The sequence below is a fragment of the Leucopleurus acutus genome (genome assembly GCF_964270905.1).
Source record: "Leucopleurus acutus genome assembly, chromosome: 2".
Lineage (NCBI taxonomy): Eukaryota > Metazoa > Chordata > Mammalia > Artiodactyla > Delphinidae > Leucopleurus > Leucopleurus acutus.
The window spans coordinates 21,623,186-21,641,052 of record NC_139143.1 but is presented as its reverse complement, the minus strand read 5'-3'; the positions used below and the strand labels follow the sequence as shown (position 1 = coordinate 21,641,052).

General features: G+C 48.1%; 1 protein-coding gene across 1 annotated transcript in view; it reads left to right on the top strand.

Moving 5' to 3' along the window:
• Positions 1 to 338: 338 nt before the first annotated feature.
• Positions 339 to 17,867, top strand: part of SUSD4 (sushi domain containing 4) — a 122,776-nt gene continuing 105,247 nt past the window's right edge. Inside the window, exons 1-2 of the mRNA XM_082860773.1 lie at positions 339 to 387; positions 980 to 1,150. Of these exons, the coding sequence (XP_082716899.1) occupies positions 1,015 to 1,150 (136 nt within the window). The 5' untranslated portion in view covers positions 339 to 387; positions 980 to 1,014. The remainder of the gene's footprint in view (positions 388 to 979; positions 1,151 to 17,867) is intronic.

The following is a 17,867-nucleotide window of genomic DNA, read 5'->3' as shown; positions in this document are numbered from 1 at the left end:
GCGCCTCCGCCCCGCCCCCGCCCCCTCCCTCTCTCCGCGCCGCCGCCGCGCGCTCGGGAGCTCAGGTAGCGGGCGCGCGGGTGACTCCTCGGGGGCGCGCGGCCGGACTACCGTCCTCCCCCGCGCAACTCCCGCACCCGTCCGCTCCCGGAGCCTGGGGAGGGAGAGCGCGGGCGGGGGGAGCTGGAGCCGGGCGCCGCCGCCGCCGCCGCCGCCGCCGCCGCCGCCGCCGCCGCCGCCGCCGCCGCCGCCGCCGCCGCCGCCGCCGCGGCTTCCGTCTCGCTCGCTCGCGCAGCGGCGGCAGCAGAGGTCGCGCACAGATGCGGGTTAGACTGGCGGGGGGAGGAGGCGGAGGAGGGAAGGAATCTGCATGCATGAGACCCACAGGTAAGACCGAGAGCCCCGGAAGGGGCTTTCCATCCCGGGGAGGCGCTCGCAGGCCGAGGAGGGGGAGTTGGTGCCTGGTTCTGCTCCCCGAGGGAGGAATTTTTTGACAGCGCAGAGAAATCTCACTGGGGACTGGGCAGTAGGACCCATCCCGATCCTGGGGAAAACCAGAGAAGTAGCTGGGGGGATCCGGTGCCACCTCGTGAGATTGCTAGGAGTGAAATGTGTAGGCCTGGGGAAAAGTGTTTTTTCAGCCCCGAGAGGCTGGAAGGCTTTAGACTTTACTGTCGTGGTCACAGCCGCTGAATCCGAGGGACCGGCACGGAGCCAATGTGCGCTAACCCCTGCCCTCCCACCCCTCCTCCATCCCTCCCGCACGCGCAGCATCCCGCGGCGGCAGTTACTCAGTGTACCCCGCGCTGGGGAGAAGAGGGGGGAGCTCGCAGTGGGAAAGGGGGCGGGGGCCGCGCGGGTGAGGAATGGGAAAGGAGCAGGGGAAGCCGAGGGTCCCGGTCCCAGGGCGGAGGAGGGGGAGCGTGGCCCCCGGCGCCCTGGCAGCCTGGGGTATCGTCGTGTTCGCTCTTGGTTGCAGACTCTTGCAAGCCGGATGCCCTCTGTGGATGAAAGATGTATCATGGAATGAACCCGAGCAATGGAGATGGATTTCTAGAGCAGCAGCAGCCTCAGTCCCCCCAGAGACTCTTGGCCGTGATCCTGTGGTTTCAGCTGGCGCTGTGCTTCGGCCCTGCACAGCTCACGGGCGGTGAGTGACCCCGCCGTGGTGGGGAGGGCCTGGGACGGCAGGGAAGGGGAGCCTGGCTGGCAGGATAGCCTTGCCACTACGCCCCCCCTACACCCCACACTTCTGGGGTACCCGAGAATCCGAGGAGCCCCTGTGTCCCAGCCTGAGACCACCCTTCTTCAAAACCCCTGGAGTTCCCAGAAAATTCCTCTGTGGAGCCTGCATAGATTCACACACCCACATTCTGTCTGGAGCTTCCCACCAGCCGCCCATCCTGGCTTCTCTGAAGGAAAGACAATAAGCCTGGCCCATTATTCTCACTTTGGCCGAGAGAGAGAGAGAGAGAGAGAGAGAGAGAGAGAGAGAGAGAGAGAGAGAGAGAGAGAGAGAGAGAGAGAGAGAGAGAAGAAAGAAAGTGGTGTATTTGTGGCGAACGTGTGTTTGTGGACCTTTGACCCTGGTCTGTGCCCTCAGCAGGGAGAGGTCAGTTTTCAGCTTCTGGATTTAGGCCAGAGTTGCAAGAACCACCTTTGTGAATGTAAAGGGTCTGGAAATGTGACCAGACTGGCTGCAGGACAGCTTTATTTGAAAGTTAACTTTCTCTTTGCCTTGGGAGGTGGTGTGTTCAGGCATGCCCGTGCATGTTGACGGTGGGGAGGGGATGCACAGTTGTTCCTTCAGATGTGTTTCTGGAGAACTGCTTGGCTTATCCAGGTCTGAGTTACAGGGGGAATAAAGTCGAGTGCTTTTCTATGAAGTGGAAGTTAGCTGAAATCAAATTCAGAGCCTCCGTCCTCAGAGGCGGCTGATCTCTGACGTATTCGGTTCTGGGGGGGAGGGCTGTCTTTTGGTTGTGGTAGAGGAAGACGGATGGCATTCCTGTCTGAATTTCAGAGCCTAAGGGTCTTTCTGCCACCACTGCTCTTTGCTGTCCGTTCCAGATTTCCTGTGAGAGCTTGCTGATGTGGGCATATTAAAAGGACAGAATCATGTTTCTGGAGCTGAAAAACTGTTAATCTACAAAGAAATTATAATTGGTGGAAAAGCAGGTATTGATTGATACAAGTAAACCATTTTAGTGTTTTAAAATATTGCTGTTTTAGAGAATTCAAAGGTGAAGATGGAAATAATGAGTGAAAAATTAGTAGAAGTGGGGGAGGGCACTACCAAGTTGGGCTTTAACACAGAGGAATCAATAACCCAGGCGTTGCACTTAGAGGTCTGAAAGATGCCAGGAGTCTAAAGGAGCTTCCTGTGATGTGCATGTTTATCAGAATTAGTGAGAAAACACTCACTTTGGATGGGGGACCCGGTTTTGGTTTTTCAACAAGGGGTAACTTCTTTGGTGCTCCCTTTTTTTATAAAAATGTCTCTGAGGCAGGTGTCCTCTTCATAGAGACCAAGGTCAAGTGGGATGGCAGGCCAGCACCTGTGTGGCCTGCCAGGGCTCTGGTCACAGCCTCTGTCCGCCCGTGAGCTTTAGCTCCACTTGGAGGGTGACTGAGACCAGGTGGGCAGGACAGCCTCGAGCAGGGCCTGGTCATCACCTCCCCTCTTCCCTTTTCTTTCCTCCAGTTCTAGCTGTCATTTCCTTAAACCAGGTGCACGTGATTCTCCATCCTCTCTGTTCCTTTCTCCAGTGTAGGTGACAGGTTAGTCAGGGTTCATCTGTGTGTGTCTTGACTGTTGTTATTGGAAGTGTGAGGTGTGAGCACAGCCTGGACTTGGCTGGCCCTTGGTTCTGCCATTTGTGTTTACAGAGCGTCCCCCCACTCAAGGATCTCAGAGCTCAGTACACAGCACAGCCCCCTCAGTCTCACATTAGTCACCCGTGCGGTTGTACAACACGTCTTTTACTCCGCTCTTCCGAGAGGCAAAGATATCAACAGAAAGATCCAGGGCCTTAAAGAAGGCAGGACGAGGGTTGCCTGTTACCTCTCCCTTCTTTTTTTTTTTTTTTTTTTTTGCGGTATGCAGGCCTCGCACTGTTGTGGCCTCTCCTGTTGCAGAGCACAGGCTCCGGACACGCAGGCTCAGCAGCCATGGCTCACGGGCCCAGCCGCTCTGCAGCATGTGGGATCTTCCCGGACTGGGGCACGAACCCGTGTCTCCTGCATTTGCAGGTGGACTCTCAACCACTGCGCCGCCAGGGAAGCCCTACTTCTCCCTTCTTAGTTCCCACATGCTGCAGAAAGGCTGGCCATCAGCTTTGTGTCATCTGGAACTCCCTCAGGCTGAGTGTGATTTCTGGAAGATGATTTATCATTTCAAAATTCTTTCATGAATAAACAGTTTGGGTGGAAAAGCGTGGTGGAGGATGTTCTATGGAGTTTACTGTACAGAGATTTCTTTCTTAGGAAAGAAGTCCACGTGGAGGCTACAGGGTGGTTTCATTAAAGCAAATTCATTTTAATTCTAGACCAGTGCTTCTAAAATTTTAATGTACTTATGAATCACTTGGGATCTTGCAAAACGGCAGATTCTGGTTCAGCTGGTCTGGGGTGAGCCTGAGAGTCTCCGTTCCCAACAAGCTCACAAGTGATGCAGTCGCTGCTGGTCTCAGGCCCGCACTTTGATTAGCAATGCTTTCGACGAAGAATTCCTTAAAGTAAATTGGTTCTGACTCGAGACTTTCTGCTGTCTCTCTCAAATACCCAAATACAAATGGCCTGTGAAGGGGCAAAAGTCACACCCAAGCGTCTAATCTTCAGGTGACACACAGAACTGAAAGTCAGCCCTCAGAGAGTGCTGTCTTTTTTTTTTTTTTTCCAACCATGAAAAGGTGCCTATTTAATAGACACTGTTCTGAAATGTGGATTTTCATTTTTGATTGCTTTCGATGGAAAAGGAACATGACAATAGCAAGATATAATAGTCTCAGCTAGGAGGGAAAAAAAGAAGAGCATATGCCCAATACAGGAGTTACAGAAAAAGCCTGAACTAGAAAGGGAAAAATTGAGCAAGTGATCAGATGAAGAAAAGGAGGGAAGAGAACTCTGTCAAAAACAAAGCGCTTTCTCCTAGAAAGCCAGAGGTTCAGTTCAATTCTCAGAGCCCTAAGGGAGTTTTAATGAGCCTGAGTTGGCCTGAGGTGACTTTTGGACGGCTCTTTCCAGGTTGCCGTTTATATATTAGGAAAGAGGACCCACATTTGGGGCCACTAAAACCATATACTGTGAGAGGAGTAACATCAGGTTTATAGGGAGACACAGGGCCTCGCTGTTCCCAGAATCTGGACGCAGCACAGCTTCGGCTGCTTCTCTCTTCTTCCCTCGCAGTATGTGTTCCCTGAGATGGTTTTTGGGTATTTGAGGTCTGCCCGGAGTGGTCCACCCAGGCTTAGAGGAAGGGAGCTAAGAGTTTGCTTCATGTTTAGGTCCTTGAAGGCGAACTCATTAGTACAACCTTGTAGTATCAGGAACACTGGCCACGCTCTGCTACTTGATAGCTTTGGGGGTTTGGGCATTGGAAGCCTCAGTTTTCTCATCCATAAAATGAGGATGATGCTGCCTAACTTTCGGGGTTGCTGTGAGGGATGGGAGTCATGAACACACTCAGTAAATGTAGACAGTAGTGAGCAGGGGGCTAACCAATCTGTAACCTTCCCGGCCTTTGTTTTATTCATTCAGTAAAACCTGTGACAAGCACTGCTGTATATAATGTTCTTTTCCCCTAGAAGAACCCTTCCTTCCTCTCTATTTTTTGCCCAGTGAACACATTTCTCTTTAAGACCCAACTTAAAATGCCATCATCTCTTTCATATTTCATTTCCCCCCTGCACTAGGTATAACCCTTTGTCCTAGTGTCATCTCATCCACTAGATCATAAGCCCATTGAAGGCAAGAACCTTGACTTTATTTATTTTCATGTCCCAGGCACCCAGCACAGCATCTGACACACAGAAGATGCTCAGCTAATGCTGACTGACAGCAAGAAAAGACATTCCCAAATTGCTGACACAGCGTTTAGAAAATAATTACCATGGGCGGTTACAAAAGTACTACGAGCGTGTCATGGTGATTGAGGCCATTTCCACTTGGAGGAGGCCTGGGAGGTTGGGGGAGAACTCAGGAAAGGTTCTAGAGAAGAGGTGGCACTTAGGATGAGATCTGAGGGAGGCAGTGGTTGGAGCATCTCAGGGGAGAGACACCTTGTGCAGAGGTGTGGAGGTGGTGACGTCATTGAACTGTTCAGGGAGACAGAACAGTCCGGATCATCTAGAACATGGTAGACCTGCAGGGAACCAGTAGGTAAGGAGGAGGAATAAATAGTTTGGGACCCAATCATAAGCCCCCGTGAGGATTCCGAGTGTCGCACGGCAGGCAGTGGGAACCACTGAAGGGTTTAGAGCAGGAACGTAATATCATCTGAGCTATGCTCTGTTTCCTTTCTCTGCTTCCAAGTCTCTGACCCAGGGCACTCCCTGTTGGGCTGCCCTGTCTGCACATCAGAATTGTGGCACTAGTACCGCTGGCTTAAGCTCCTGGAGGTCTTGTTTGGGCCATGTGGCCGTAGCATTGAGCTGTGTGCCAGCAGGCAGGAACAAATGCTGTCTGCCCAGCTCACTGAGTTGGAGGTGCCCGTCTCTTGGAGTTTGAGAAAGATTTCTTACGTGGTAGAGCGTAAGCTTCTCCTGCAATGTTATGTCTAAAAGCCACAGTTTCAACCTGTACTTAATTCAGTCTGTAAACAAAAGTCCCAGCGCCTCAAATTATAAAGCACGTTTCTTCAACAAAAGGCCACTCTAATATAAGCAGCATGGAAACGCTTTTGATTTATCCCCGAGGTGAAATCGGAAAGCTCTGGGAGACAGGAGAAGGATTTCATACCACAAATAGCGAATCTCTCATCTCAGAGGCCTGAAGTGGCAAGTTGGAGAGAGTCAGTGGTTCTTTAATTCCTGAGAGTAACAAAGAGTGTAGGTGAAGATTGCTCTCCAGTAAATATTGATTAGATACGGGAAGAAAAGCACCCATGTGGCGCTCTTCCTGGTGTCAGAGGCATATTTCAAAAGCTTCCAAAAGGCCACGGAGACTTGCCCTTAGCTGGGAAGCTCTGGTACAGCTTGAGAGCCCAGTGTTCTTTACAGGGGTGATAGATCAAGTTCAGTCTCTGCTGTTAAATAGCCACGTGGCTTTGGGCAAGTTGTGTAACTCTCCTGAGCGCAATTCCTTCCATATCACTAACATTCTTTAATTCTGTGATTATAGGAATTTGATGGGTTCTGAACACTGTGGGTAAAAGCCAGCTCTGTTTTCTCCATCTATTCATCCATCTTTTGTGAGTGTCTTTTGCATGCCCTGGGGATACGAAGATAAGGGAATTGAATGTAGTCCTTGATCCTTAGGAAAGTGACAAGTAAGGGCTGGTTTCTTCTCGGAAAGTTTGAATGCAGAAGGTTGCATCAAACTGTTTTCTTCACGTACATTTTTAATTCAATTGAAAATTTAGTGTTATTCATTGATACTGAAGAGGAAGGTGATTTTTCCAGACTTCTTTTATCCTTGTCTTATTTTGCAAGCTCATTTGGTGTTTGATAATTGAAATAACCACACTTAGTAACAATATGTCCAAAGAGGTCACTGGGATCATTGTCTCTGAATTGAGGGAAAGAAAGGGGCAGAAAAATAGGTTTTCTGATTTGTTTAGAAGCACAGTTGCATTTCGCCAAAACCAACCGCAGCACTTAGGACAGATGCCTCAGATGTAGATTCTCATGGATCAGATACAACATTTTGTTGATTTATTGGTCCATTCTCACAAGAACAAACTGTCAACTGTTGCTAACCATGGAAGATTGGAAAAAGATGGGACAAGTTTTATTTATTTTATTTTATTTTTTGGGGGGACAAGTTTTAAATTGGCCAACACCTGAGTGATGGATAAAAATTTGTCAATTGTTGTAATAATACTAATGGCAAACCTTTAGACAGTGCTTACTCTGTGCCAATGCTGTTCTCCTCATTTACATATATTAACTCATTTAATCCTCATGACAGCTCTACGAAGTAGCAACTATTATTGCTCAGGGTCACCCCGATAGTAAGGCATGGTGACCCATATTATCCTTTTAATTGTAAACTTTCTCCGTAGGCATGGAAATGCTAATCTCTAAATGCATTTTTTTGCTTTTTGTGTTTCAACCCAAGTATTGCTCTTTAAGCCACAGGTATCAAATATTTTGGAACTGTGGCCTGCCCCACCTTGGAGTAAGAGAACTCTTTTTTCAATTAAAGTATAGTTGATATACAATGTTACATTAGTTTCAGGTGTATAACATAGTGATTTGATAGTTTTTAAGATTATACTTCATTTAAATTTATTATAAAATATTGGCTATATTCCCTGTGCTGTACATTACATCCTTGTATCTTATTTCTTTTATTTTTAAATTATTTATTTATTTTATTATTTATTTTTGGCTACATCAGGTCTTAGTTGCAGCACGCGGGATCTTTGTTGAGGCATGCGGGATCTTTCCTTGCGGCGCGCGGGCTTCTCTCTAGTTGCGGCACACAGGCTCCAGGGCACGTGGGTTCTGTAGTTTGCAGCACGCAGGCTCTCTAGTGGAGACACGTGAGCTCAGTAGTTTTGGTGCAAGGGTCTAGTTGCCCCGAGGCGTGTGGGATCTTAGTTCCCTGACCAGGGATCAAACCTGTGTCTCCTGCCGTGTAAGGGGGATTCTTTACCACTGGACAAGGGAAGTCCGTCTTATTTATTTTATACATAGTAGTTTGTACCTCTTAATCCCCTTCCCCTATTGTGCCCCTCCCCTCACTGGTAACCACTTGTTTGTTCTCTGTATCTGTTTCTGTTTTGTTATACTCATTTGTTTTATTTTTAAAATTCCACATGTAAGTGAAAACATGCAGTGTTTGTCTCTCTCCGTCTGACTTACTTCACTAAGCACAATATCCTCTAGGCTTATCCATGTTGTTCCAAATGGCAAAATTTCATTCTTTTTTATGGCTGAGCAATAGTCCATTGTATATGTATACCACATCTTCTTTATCCATTCATCTGTTGATGGACATTAAGGTTGCTTCCATATCTTGGCTGTTGTAAATAATGCTGCTATGAACATGGGGCCGCATATATCTTTTCAAATTAGTGTTTTCATTTTCTTTGGATATATGCCCAGGAATGGAATAGCTGGATCATATGGTAATTCTATTTTTAATTTTTTGAGGAACCTCTGTGCTGTTTCCCATGGTGGCTACACCAGTTTACATTCCCACCAACAGTGTGCAAGGGTTCCCTTTTCTCTACATCTTCACCAATGCTTATTATTTGTTGTCCTTTTTTAAAAAATTGTTTATTGGATTATAGTTGAATAAAAATGTTGTATTAGTTTCTGCTGTACAGCAAAGTGAATCAGTTATACATATACACATAGCCACTCTTTATTAGATTCTTTTCCCATGTGGGTCATTACAGAGTATAGAGAAGAGTTCTCTGTGCTATACTATTAATATATTAATATTTGTTATCTTTTTGACGATAGCCATTCTGACAGGTGTAAGGTGGTTTTTCATTGTGGTTTTGATTTGCATTTCAGGGGCGCTCTTTTGTGTTGTGACTCAAAAGCGGAAAATATATAAGCAAATCAACAACAGCAACAGAATCTCTCAACTCGAGAAAAAGTGAGAGCCACAGTGCCTAAATCTTGAGCTCCGAATGGAGAGAGGGAAGGGGCTAGAAACTCATGAACTTATCAGGATGTGTTTTATTTCAATTCCAGTCTCTTTGTGACTGTCTGAGGAAGGGGGTCAGAATGAATGAGATATGCTCTGAGTCTCACCTGCCCTGAGGAGGAAAGGGTGTGAAAACAAATGGCTGGTCTCTGGGGCCTTCCGTTAGTGACTGTCAGACCATCACCGTCCCCTCCTGTTTATTGTCCCCAATGAGATAGCCTTAGTGACTGTCAGGCCATCACCATCCCCTCCTGTTTATTGTCCCCAATGAGATGGCCTTAGTGACTGTCAGGCCATCACCATCCCCTCCTATTTATCGTTCCCAATGGGGTAGCCTTCCTTGGAGGGGTCCTTTTCCATGCCATGTTGTCAAGCACTAATAATAACTTTAGCTAGTATGTGCTTAGAATGTTATGGTTTGCAAGGTGTTTTTACATGTATCACCACCTTTAATTTTCTTAACAACCCAGTGAAATGAAGAGATTTTGATTTTTTTCTCTCTCTCTCTCTTTTTTTTTTTTCTTTTTAATTTGAAGAGACATTCTCTGGGAGGTTGATCTCCTAAGGTCCCACAAATAGACAAAGACGGATAAGCGGCCAGGCCTATTGGTCGAGACCTATCTCTTCGGGGCCAGCCTTTAAACCTGTCTTTTCATTTATACGATGTAGATGATAATCTAATTAGTACATATCAAAAGATAAAAAGAAAAATTATGGCTGAGGATCATGGGCACCACGAAAAGTTCCTTCAACAGCTTTGAATTAAGAATAAGGTTTGATATTTGATGAGATCTGAGTGCTGTTTACTCTACTGTCCAGGAAGATGTTTGTGTTTGATGGTATGAGCTGAAGACACTAAGTTTTAAGGAAGCATTTGGCCCAGTATTTCTTCTTTAAGAAAAAGATTGCTCTACTGTTCTAAGACAGAAGAAATTATCCACCCAGGAAGAAAAACAAATAGAAATAAGTAACTTGCTCACAAACTGGAATTGAAAGTGCATTGGAATATAGCTTCTTCATTGAGAGTATTGTAATTGCTTCATTCATCTGAAACAGGGTGAACTGGGAACATCAGAGAAGTAAAACAAAATAATTCTTGACATTGTCTGGCAATGCCAGTAAACTTGGGAGCACTATGGTGGGGTGAGAGGACTTGCAGAGCCCAGTAGGTTTGGTTAATAATCATTTCATCACTATCCCAATAAACTGACCTTTTCAAGGGAGAGGATGAGTAAGGTTTTCTGGAAATGACAGTTCGACCTGGTTATCTCACGTTTCTGTTTGCAATTGGTGACTTTTATGGCCTGGAATTACCAGTGAGGGAGCAGAGCCGAGCAGGGAGGGTCACTCGTGTTCGAGATGCCTTTTTTCTCCAAGTAACAAAATACAAAAAGCCCTTATTTCTTTGGTTTGATTGCATTTATAAAAGGGATATGTGATTGAATTGGGTGAACCAGCAAGAGAGAGGTTCTTCTAAGAAAGAAAGAAAATCCATTCTTACAGTGGATTCTTTAAAATCTGGTTGTTGTACAACATTGCGGCTCATCTAGCTGGTTTCCAAAGTCAGAGCCTCAGTAGGTAGAAGAATCCTTTAACACTTAAAGTCAGAAGATTCCGATTCTCTCCAGGCAGAAATAACAGGATCTGCTTGTTTTGTAGAAACTTGATAGGTTTAGAGGCTTAATCCTGGGAGAGGCTCTCAATTGTTCTATTACACTGCCTCTGTTAACTAACTCTGAGTCTCCGTGTCAGAATCTAACCCAAGGATGCATTTTCAGTTTCTTCTGGGAGTCGCATCTGCAGCTTTAAGTGGTAGTATGACAGCATGTACTCGATGGCTCATTGGGGCCACTCTATGTTTAGATTTTTCTATGCCCAGATTTTTTCTCTTGGATTGTAAATGGTGGACCAGGTTTTTTCATCACACCAGACTGTTTCCACCATTGTTTTATGGATGGGAGGTGCTTTTTTGCTGGTAATAATGACTTGGTGGTCATGTCTTCATTTCTTGAGGCAAAGAGCTGGAGAGGTATAGGGTCCAGTAGAAAGTACATGGAGTCCGTTTTCCTTGCTATTGTCACCGTCTGGCTAAGTGACGGTAACCTGTTTGCTGCCTCAGTTTCATTATTTGTGACCTACTTGGACCATCTGGCTCCCATGATTGTTGTGAGCATCGAATGCATGACTAGGGGGAAGTATCATAACTATCTGAGCTGTCAGCGTCATCACTAACAAACTGATGATGAATAACGAATGTTTGCTACATTCACCATGCTGGGATTAGCCTACCAAGAGCTTCGTTTGTTTTGAAGGAATATAGCGTAACAAATACATAATAACACCCGATGGCACAGGCTGAGACAGGTGTGTGGTACTGAAATCGCTAGGAGGTCACCGGGCCTTGGCCCCGGTATAGAACTCACTGTCATAATTCCTATAGCAGGTCCCACAGTGGAGATGTATCTTGGAGACTCTGGGGAAGAAGGAGGGGCGGGGGGAGGCTTACCAAAGAAGAGGACACTTGAGCTAAGTCTTGAACAATAAAATAATTTTCCAGGCAGAGAAGGTGTTGGTTGAGAGATGCTTTTTTTTTTTTTTTTTTTCCCCTCCAGGAGAGAGGATACAGATACTAAGATTGAAAAGAATATGTACCAAAGACAAGGACTAGCCCAGGGCAGCCTTAGTAAAGGGCAGATGGATTGAGAAGACACAAGGGAGGGGGCTGGACAGGCAGGTTGGAGCTGCATGCCCAGCTCATTACGACGTGTAGGAATTTGAACACTGGGGTCAATTGGTGACCTACAGAATATGTCTTTGGGGACTTGACGTGATTGGATCTTTGCTTCAGGGAAGAATTTTTTAGCAATGTGAAGGTGGAGGAGAGATAGAGAGACCTTTGCTCATGAAGGGTTTCCTGTGACTTGGTGGTGGATCCAGTGGGGAGCAAAACAGCTCTGACCTCGGGGAACTTGTATTCCAGCGGGGGCCGGTTAGAAGAATCTTGAACTGGCCCAGGAGGGACATGATTAGGGCTTTAACTACAGAGAAATGAATGCATGTAACGTAGGTGAAGAAGGAGGGGGAACTGGGGCCGGACAGCTGGCTGGATGTGGGGCCGGAGGAAGGGCCGTTCGCAGAGCCCCAGCAGCGGTCATTTGGAGGGAAGCTAATGAGTTCAGTTTGGACTAGGAGATTTGCATTGCCTGCAGGACACCCATTTGGGCACCATCCGTCCATCAGGCAGTTGAAAACTCGCTTAGGTGCTCAGGAGAGAGGTTAGAGCCGGAGACGCAGATTTATGCATCAGAATCCCCTGGCGGTCCCGTGGTTAGGACTCCCCGCTTCCATTGCAGGGCCACGGGTTGGATCCCTGGTCGGAGAACTAAGATCCCACATGCTGCGTGGTGTGGCCAAAAGAAAAGTGGCAGGAGCTGCAGGAGGGGCATGACTTTTCCGGGAGGAGAGTGTAGAAGAGGGTTTGAGGGGGAAGCCCGGGAAGCACCCACATTCAAATGTCAAGAGGAGAAGCCAGTAAGGGGGGTGAAGAGTTGTGCTGCTAAGCAGTGTTGGTAGTAATAATAACAGAACAGTGACAACGACCATAGAACTTGATTCTGACTGTTGATGGCCCGTTCTGTTTGGGGGCAGGAGGTTTAATCTCACGTTATTATCAGGATGATGTTTAAGTACTTTGAATTCTGGGTGCCTACACCCACTGGACAGAAGGGAACGCAGGGCAGGAGGGAGGGAGGAAGGCTCTGTTTGGGAGGATGGAGGATGTGCACAGAGATGTTTGACGCCTGACTGCAGAAGCGTCACAGTCTTTTCCCACCTTCACGGGGAGGACGGAGCTAACCCGAGAACTAGCGCTGGACATGGTCACTAGGTGGTGTTTGTGTGTTCCCCCTCCTGGGGATTCTGAGCAGAGGGGATGGTGTGCGTGAGTGCGGTGAGGGTGCCCGGGGGACCTCCTCCCCGCAGTTGCCCCTTCCGCCGAGCTCCTGGGGGGCTGGGACGTTTTATGAGCTCCGTGCTTCAGCTGCACGTCCTTCTTACACAAATCCTTTGGCAGCCCTGTGCTCCGGTCCTTCAAAGATTCAGTCTTCTCAGGCTGTCAGTGAGTCTTCAAAGGTGCGGATTGTCAGAGAGAGAACCCTCTGTCACCCCCACCCCCTGTGACCAGCTCTGTCACCTCTGAAGCAAGTCACTTAACCTCTCCATGCTTTGGTTTCTTCATCTGTAAATCAGGGGCAACAAGGCTCGGTCCTTTACACTCCGCAGGGGGCCGGATGTGCAGGTATGGAAGAGGCAGGGTCAGAAGACAAGGGGTTTTATAAATACAAGACAGAGTTAGGATTGCTGGTCTGGAAGGAGACTTCTCCACTGCGCCTAGGGCCATTTTTGCTTTTTGCTTTCCTAAATCCAAAAGGAAGACGCTTTGCACAGCACGGAAACACCTCCCCACGTGTGGGTCCTGACCCCCTGAAAGCTCATTTTATGCAAACACGATGTCAAGGCAGCTGGAGGAGCTCTTTTGCTGCAAAGGGGAATGTGCCAATCTGTGCTCCAGCCCTGCCGCCGGCGCCTTCAGTGAATGGTAGCGTCTGGAGATTGAGAAGGTCCTTGTACCGCGGAGAGGAACTTCTCAATAGCTGTTGGCCCAAGCCCAGTCAGCCCCTTTTGTGTGCTCACAGATGCCCCAGGAAAAAGCAGTTCAACATGTGAGGCAGGCAGGGGATGGATTAAAGGTGCTTCAGAGGTCCAGGAGCGAGGCGGGGGCTCTGCGTGTCCCTCTCCGCCTCCGCCTCCTCCTGCGTGGTATTTCTCAGCCGGAAGCATCCCGGCACAGCAGCTGGGCCAGCAGCTCCGGGCTCAGGTAGGACAGTAGCATGAATTGGGAGCCGCGTCTGGATCCAGAGACTCACTAAGTGCTTGATCTCCGTCGAACTCTAGCTGCATACTGGCTCTAATCCTCCAGACTCTCTTTATAGTTTGCGGATGGGATGCTGCTTTTGGGTGTCTGTGGGCTGGAGATCTTGGGACTCCTAGTCCTCAGAGGGAATGCCTGGAAATCCCGTTTGCGATCCATCCTCAGAGCCCTTCGGGGAAAAAGCCTGTTAGCCGCCAGGGGCGCCTTGCTCCAACCGCCTCTCGGGTCCCCAGCTGTCCTCAACCCTGGAATGCCGGGTCTCATTTGGGGAAGCAGCCCTTTAAAGGACAGCCCGATCAGCGGGCTTTGAATTAATAGGAGAGGGTCCTGCATGGTTGAATGAGGTAGCAGGGCATTTATCGCCTGAGAGCGGCTTTGCGGAAAATCTGCCTTGTAGTTTTCATTTACATGGTAATGAGCCCAGAGCTTTTGCCCTTTGTCACCTCCAGATGAAGGAAGACCCAGTTCTTTGGGGGCTCCCCAAACACAGAGGATCTAAAACTGGGAGTGAACCTGCCCTGTCTCTGTGAGGATCGCCTTTGCGCCCTGGGCAGAGGACCGCAGCCATACTCAAGGGCGGATTCCTGAGAGTCTGTTGTTGCTGCTACTGTTAACGTTGTTCTCTCTCGGTTTCCTCCAGCCGTGTGGCTACCAGAGGCTCTAATCAAAAGCAAAGCCGGGGACTGGTCTCCACCTCCACTTGTGGCATCTCACCTCCCATGGGCCTTGGTCTTCTAATACTTGGCCTTTTCCCTAGTCCCTGCTGTGTCGATGTTGTTGCTAAACTGGGTCATGTTCTCAGTGATGGAGCATCAGCTAACTTCCACGGAAATGCAAGAGGCTGCAGCAGGCCCGTTTCTCCTGGACCTTCCATTTACATGCAAACTCTATTTCTTCAGTATCGTTCCTGGATGAAGGTACACATGTAAAGTTGCTCTCACCAAGTTGAAGAGCCAGATGACCACATATTCGTTAAAAGTTCCAGAAGAAAGATCATGCGCTAAAGATGGCCCATGGACCTGGAGAAACAAGGGTGGGACAAAATTCAAATTGGATCTGCTGAACCTGTTCATTTGCTCTGCCCTAAGTGAGGGTTAGGGTTAGGGTTCATCGCCCTCCGGCTGGCCTTTACCCGGGCCTGGAACATTACCCCATCCTCTTTCTACCTTCACCGAGCCTTCCCGTGTCCGAGGAGACAGCTTACATCTCCCTTCCACACCTTCTGAGACTCTTGGGTGATCTCTGGCTTCCTTAGCTCTGCAAATCTTCTCTGTTGTCAGAAGTCTCACAGCACTGGAATCGTAGACTGTTGAGCTGGGGAGGACCATGGAGATGGTTGGTCCAGGGGGTTTGCGCAGAGCCCCTTGGCTTCCCCTACAGGGTTTGCCTGGACAGAGTGGGCACTGAGTGGGGACCTGGCTGAGCAAGCCACCCCAGGGCCCCCACCTGCTTCCACCTGGGTGTGTACCTGCTTTACATGGCTGTGCCTCCTCTTATTCTGTCTTCACCCTCTGAAAACACTGCACACTGTCCAGCCCCGTCATTCTAAGGAGGCGGGAAAAGAAGGTCTCTGTCACCTATGTGGCACTTTTAGTCACTAAGGACAAGGGGTCTGGAGACAGATCCCTGGGATTGAATCCCAGCTCTACTCCTTGGTTGCTTTATATGTGAGGCAAACTACTTAATCTGTCTCTGCCTCAGTCTCCTCATCTGTGAAATGGGGATAATAAAACCCATGTCATAGAACTGTTGTGAGGAACAGATAGGTTAATATATGGAACGCATGGAGACCAGTGCCTGGCTTATAATGAGATTTCATTAAGTGTTGACTGCTACTCTTCTCATTATCCTCATCATTATTATTTGTTTTGTTTTTACTTATAAAAGCTCCTGAAAGCTAGGGTCCATAGCTGATTAATCTGTTTTTACCTGACCATGTTCTGTGGGTTCTAGATACTCAGTAAACACGAGTCTACTGACTAATGAAGGTACCAAGGACCCAGAGAATATTTCCTAACTCAGACCTGACAACTAGATTACAGGTTCTTTCAGGGCAGGCAACAGGATTTCTCCTTGGTGATCTCACAAAGCACCGCCGACATAGCTAGTGGTCCCTTACTGGTGGCTTGGTCAACGGGTTAAAGGACTCTGCAGCCAGGACCTGCTCCCATATGAATAAAAGATGTTGTTGAATTGAGCATTTTATTATTTCTAAACTGTCTCTTCCCTCTTGCATTTGACATCTGGGCAGGTGGCCCAAACAGCTGCAAGTAACTGGCAGGAAGGACACTGAGAGGGTTGACGTCTGGCTTTGCCTTGAGCTGAATTATGCCCCCAAATTCATATCATGAACCCTTAAACCCCAACATGATTATATTTGGACATAGGGCCTGTAAGGAGGTTAAATTAAACCTATTAAGGTTAAATGAAGTCAGAAGGATGGGGTCCTAATCCAATAGGACTGGTGTCCTTATAAGAGACACCAGAGTGCTCGCTCTCCTTCCCCTCTCTGTGTCCATGCACACAAACCAAGGAAGGGCCATGTGAGGACACACCTAGAAGGCAGCCACCTTGCCTCTCCCTCAGTGAGTGACAGCACCTGGAGGGTCTGAGTTTTTTACCTACTCTGACCTGAGGGGGTTTAAACATAGCTCTGAGATTCTAAGGGTGAGAAAGGGAGGAGGTCTTTACAGCCTCTTACCTCCATCCACTCTTATATTTACTCAACAGGAATTTGTTAATCACTTACTGTGTGCAAGGACCACATTAGGTAGTAAGACTAGAAACAGGACGATGATACAGTCTCAGCCCTCAAGGAGCTCGTGTGTCTGTGCATTGGTACTGCTGTCAGTCTGCTTGAGCTGCCATAACAAAATACCACAGACTGGGTGGCTTAAACAACAGAAATTTATATTCTCATGGTTCTGGAGGCTGGAAGTCCAAGGTCAAAGTGCCAGCAGGGTTGGTTTCCGGTCAGGGCTCTCTTCCTGACTTGCAGATGGCCGCCTTCTAGCTGTGTCCTCACATGGCCCTTCCTTGGTTTGTGTGCATGGACAGAGAGGGGGAAAGAAAGGGAGCACTCTGGTGTCTCTTCTTATAAGGACACCAGTCCTATTAGATTAGGGCCCCACCCTTCTGACTTTATTTAACCTTACTAGGTTTAATTTAACCTCCTTATAGGCCCTGTGTCCAAATATAGTCATGTTGGGGTTTAGGACTTCCAGATATGAATTTGGAGGGGGGGCACAATTCAGTCCCTAGCAGATATCAAAGGAAGACAAATGTTAATTCTAATACAAAGATACTATGAGGATCCAGAGCTCTTATCCCAGCCAGGGGAGATCAGGGAAGGCTTCCAGGAGGAGATGATAGCAGAGATGAGTGCTGAAGGAATAGTGGCAGTTAGGTGCACAAGGGGAGGAAGAAGCCATATGAGCCAAGGCTACTGCCATGTGAACCTACGTGTGTGTGTGTGTGTGTGTGTGTGTGTGTGTGTGTGTGTGTGTGTGTGTATGTATGTATTTAAGGGGGCTGGCTTACAAGCCATTCACTTAACTTGTGCATGCATCTCGTGAAGTCATTCTCCAAACATTTCTTAAGATTTGCTGTACACAGACAAACCACATACAGAGTCTGACAGTGGGGTCCAGAGATGATCTGGAAGCTCAGATTTGCAGAGTTTCCCAAATTAAAGGGCCATGATATTCGCTCTAACCGAATCGACCTACGGCTAGACACTCCCATTATTCCATTACAGCGGCAAGTGTAAATGGCCACTAAAAAATCTATTGCAGATGGCTCCCCAGGCCACCCGGTGGGCCCACCCCTGGTTCAGGTCGGGTAAATATTGTATTATGATGTGGAGTTAGCCTGTGGGGAAGTGACGGGTTAACATGCACAGTAACAGGAAGTTATCTTTTTTTTTTTTTTTTTTTTTTTTTGCACTATGCGGGCCTCTCACTGTTGTGGCCTCTCCCGTTGCGGAGCACAGGCTCTGGACGCGCAGGCCCAGCGGCCATGCCTCACGGGCCCAGCCGCTCCGCGGCATGTGGGATCTTCCTAGACCGGGGCACAAACCCGTGTCCCCTGCATTGGCAGGCGGGCTCTCAACCAC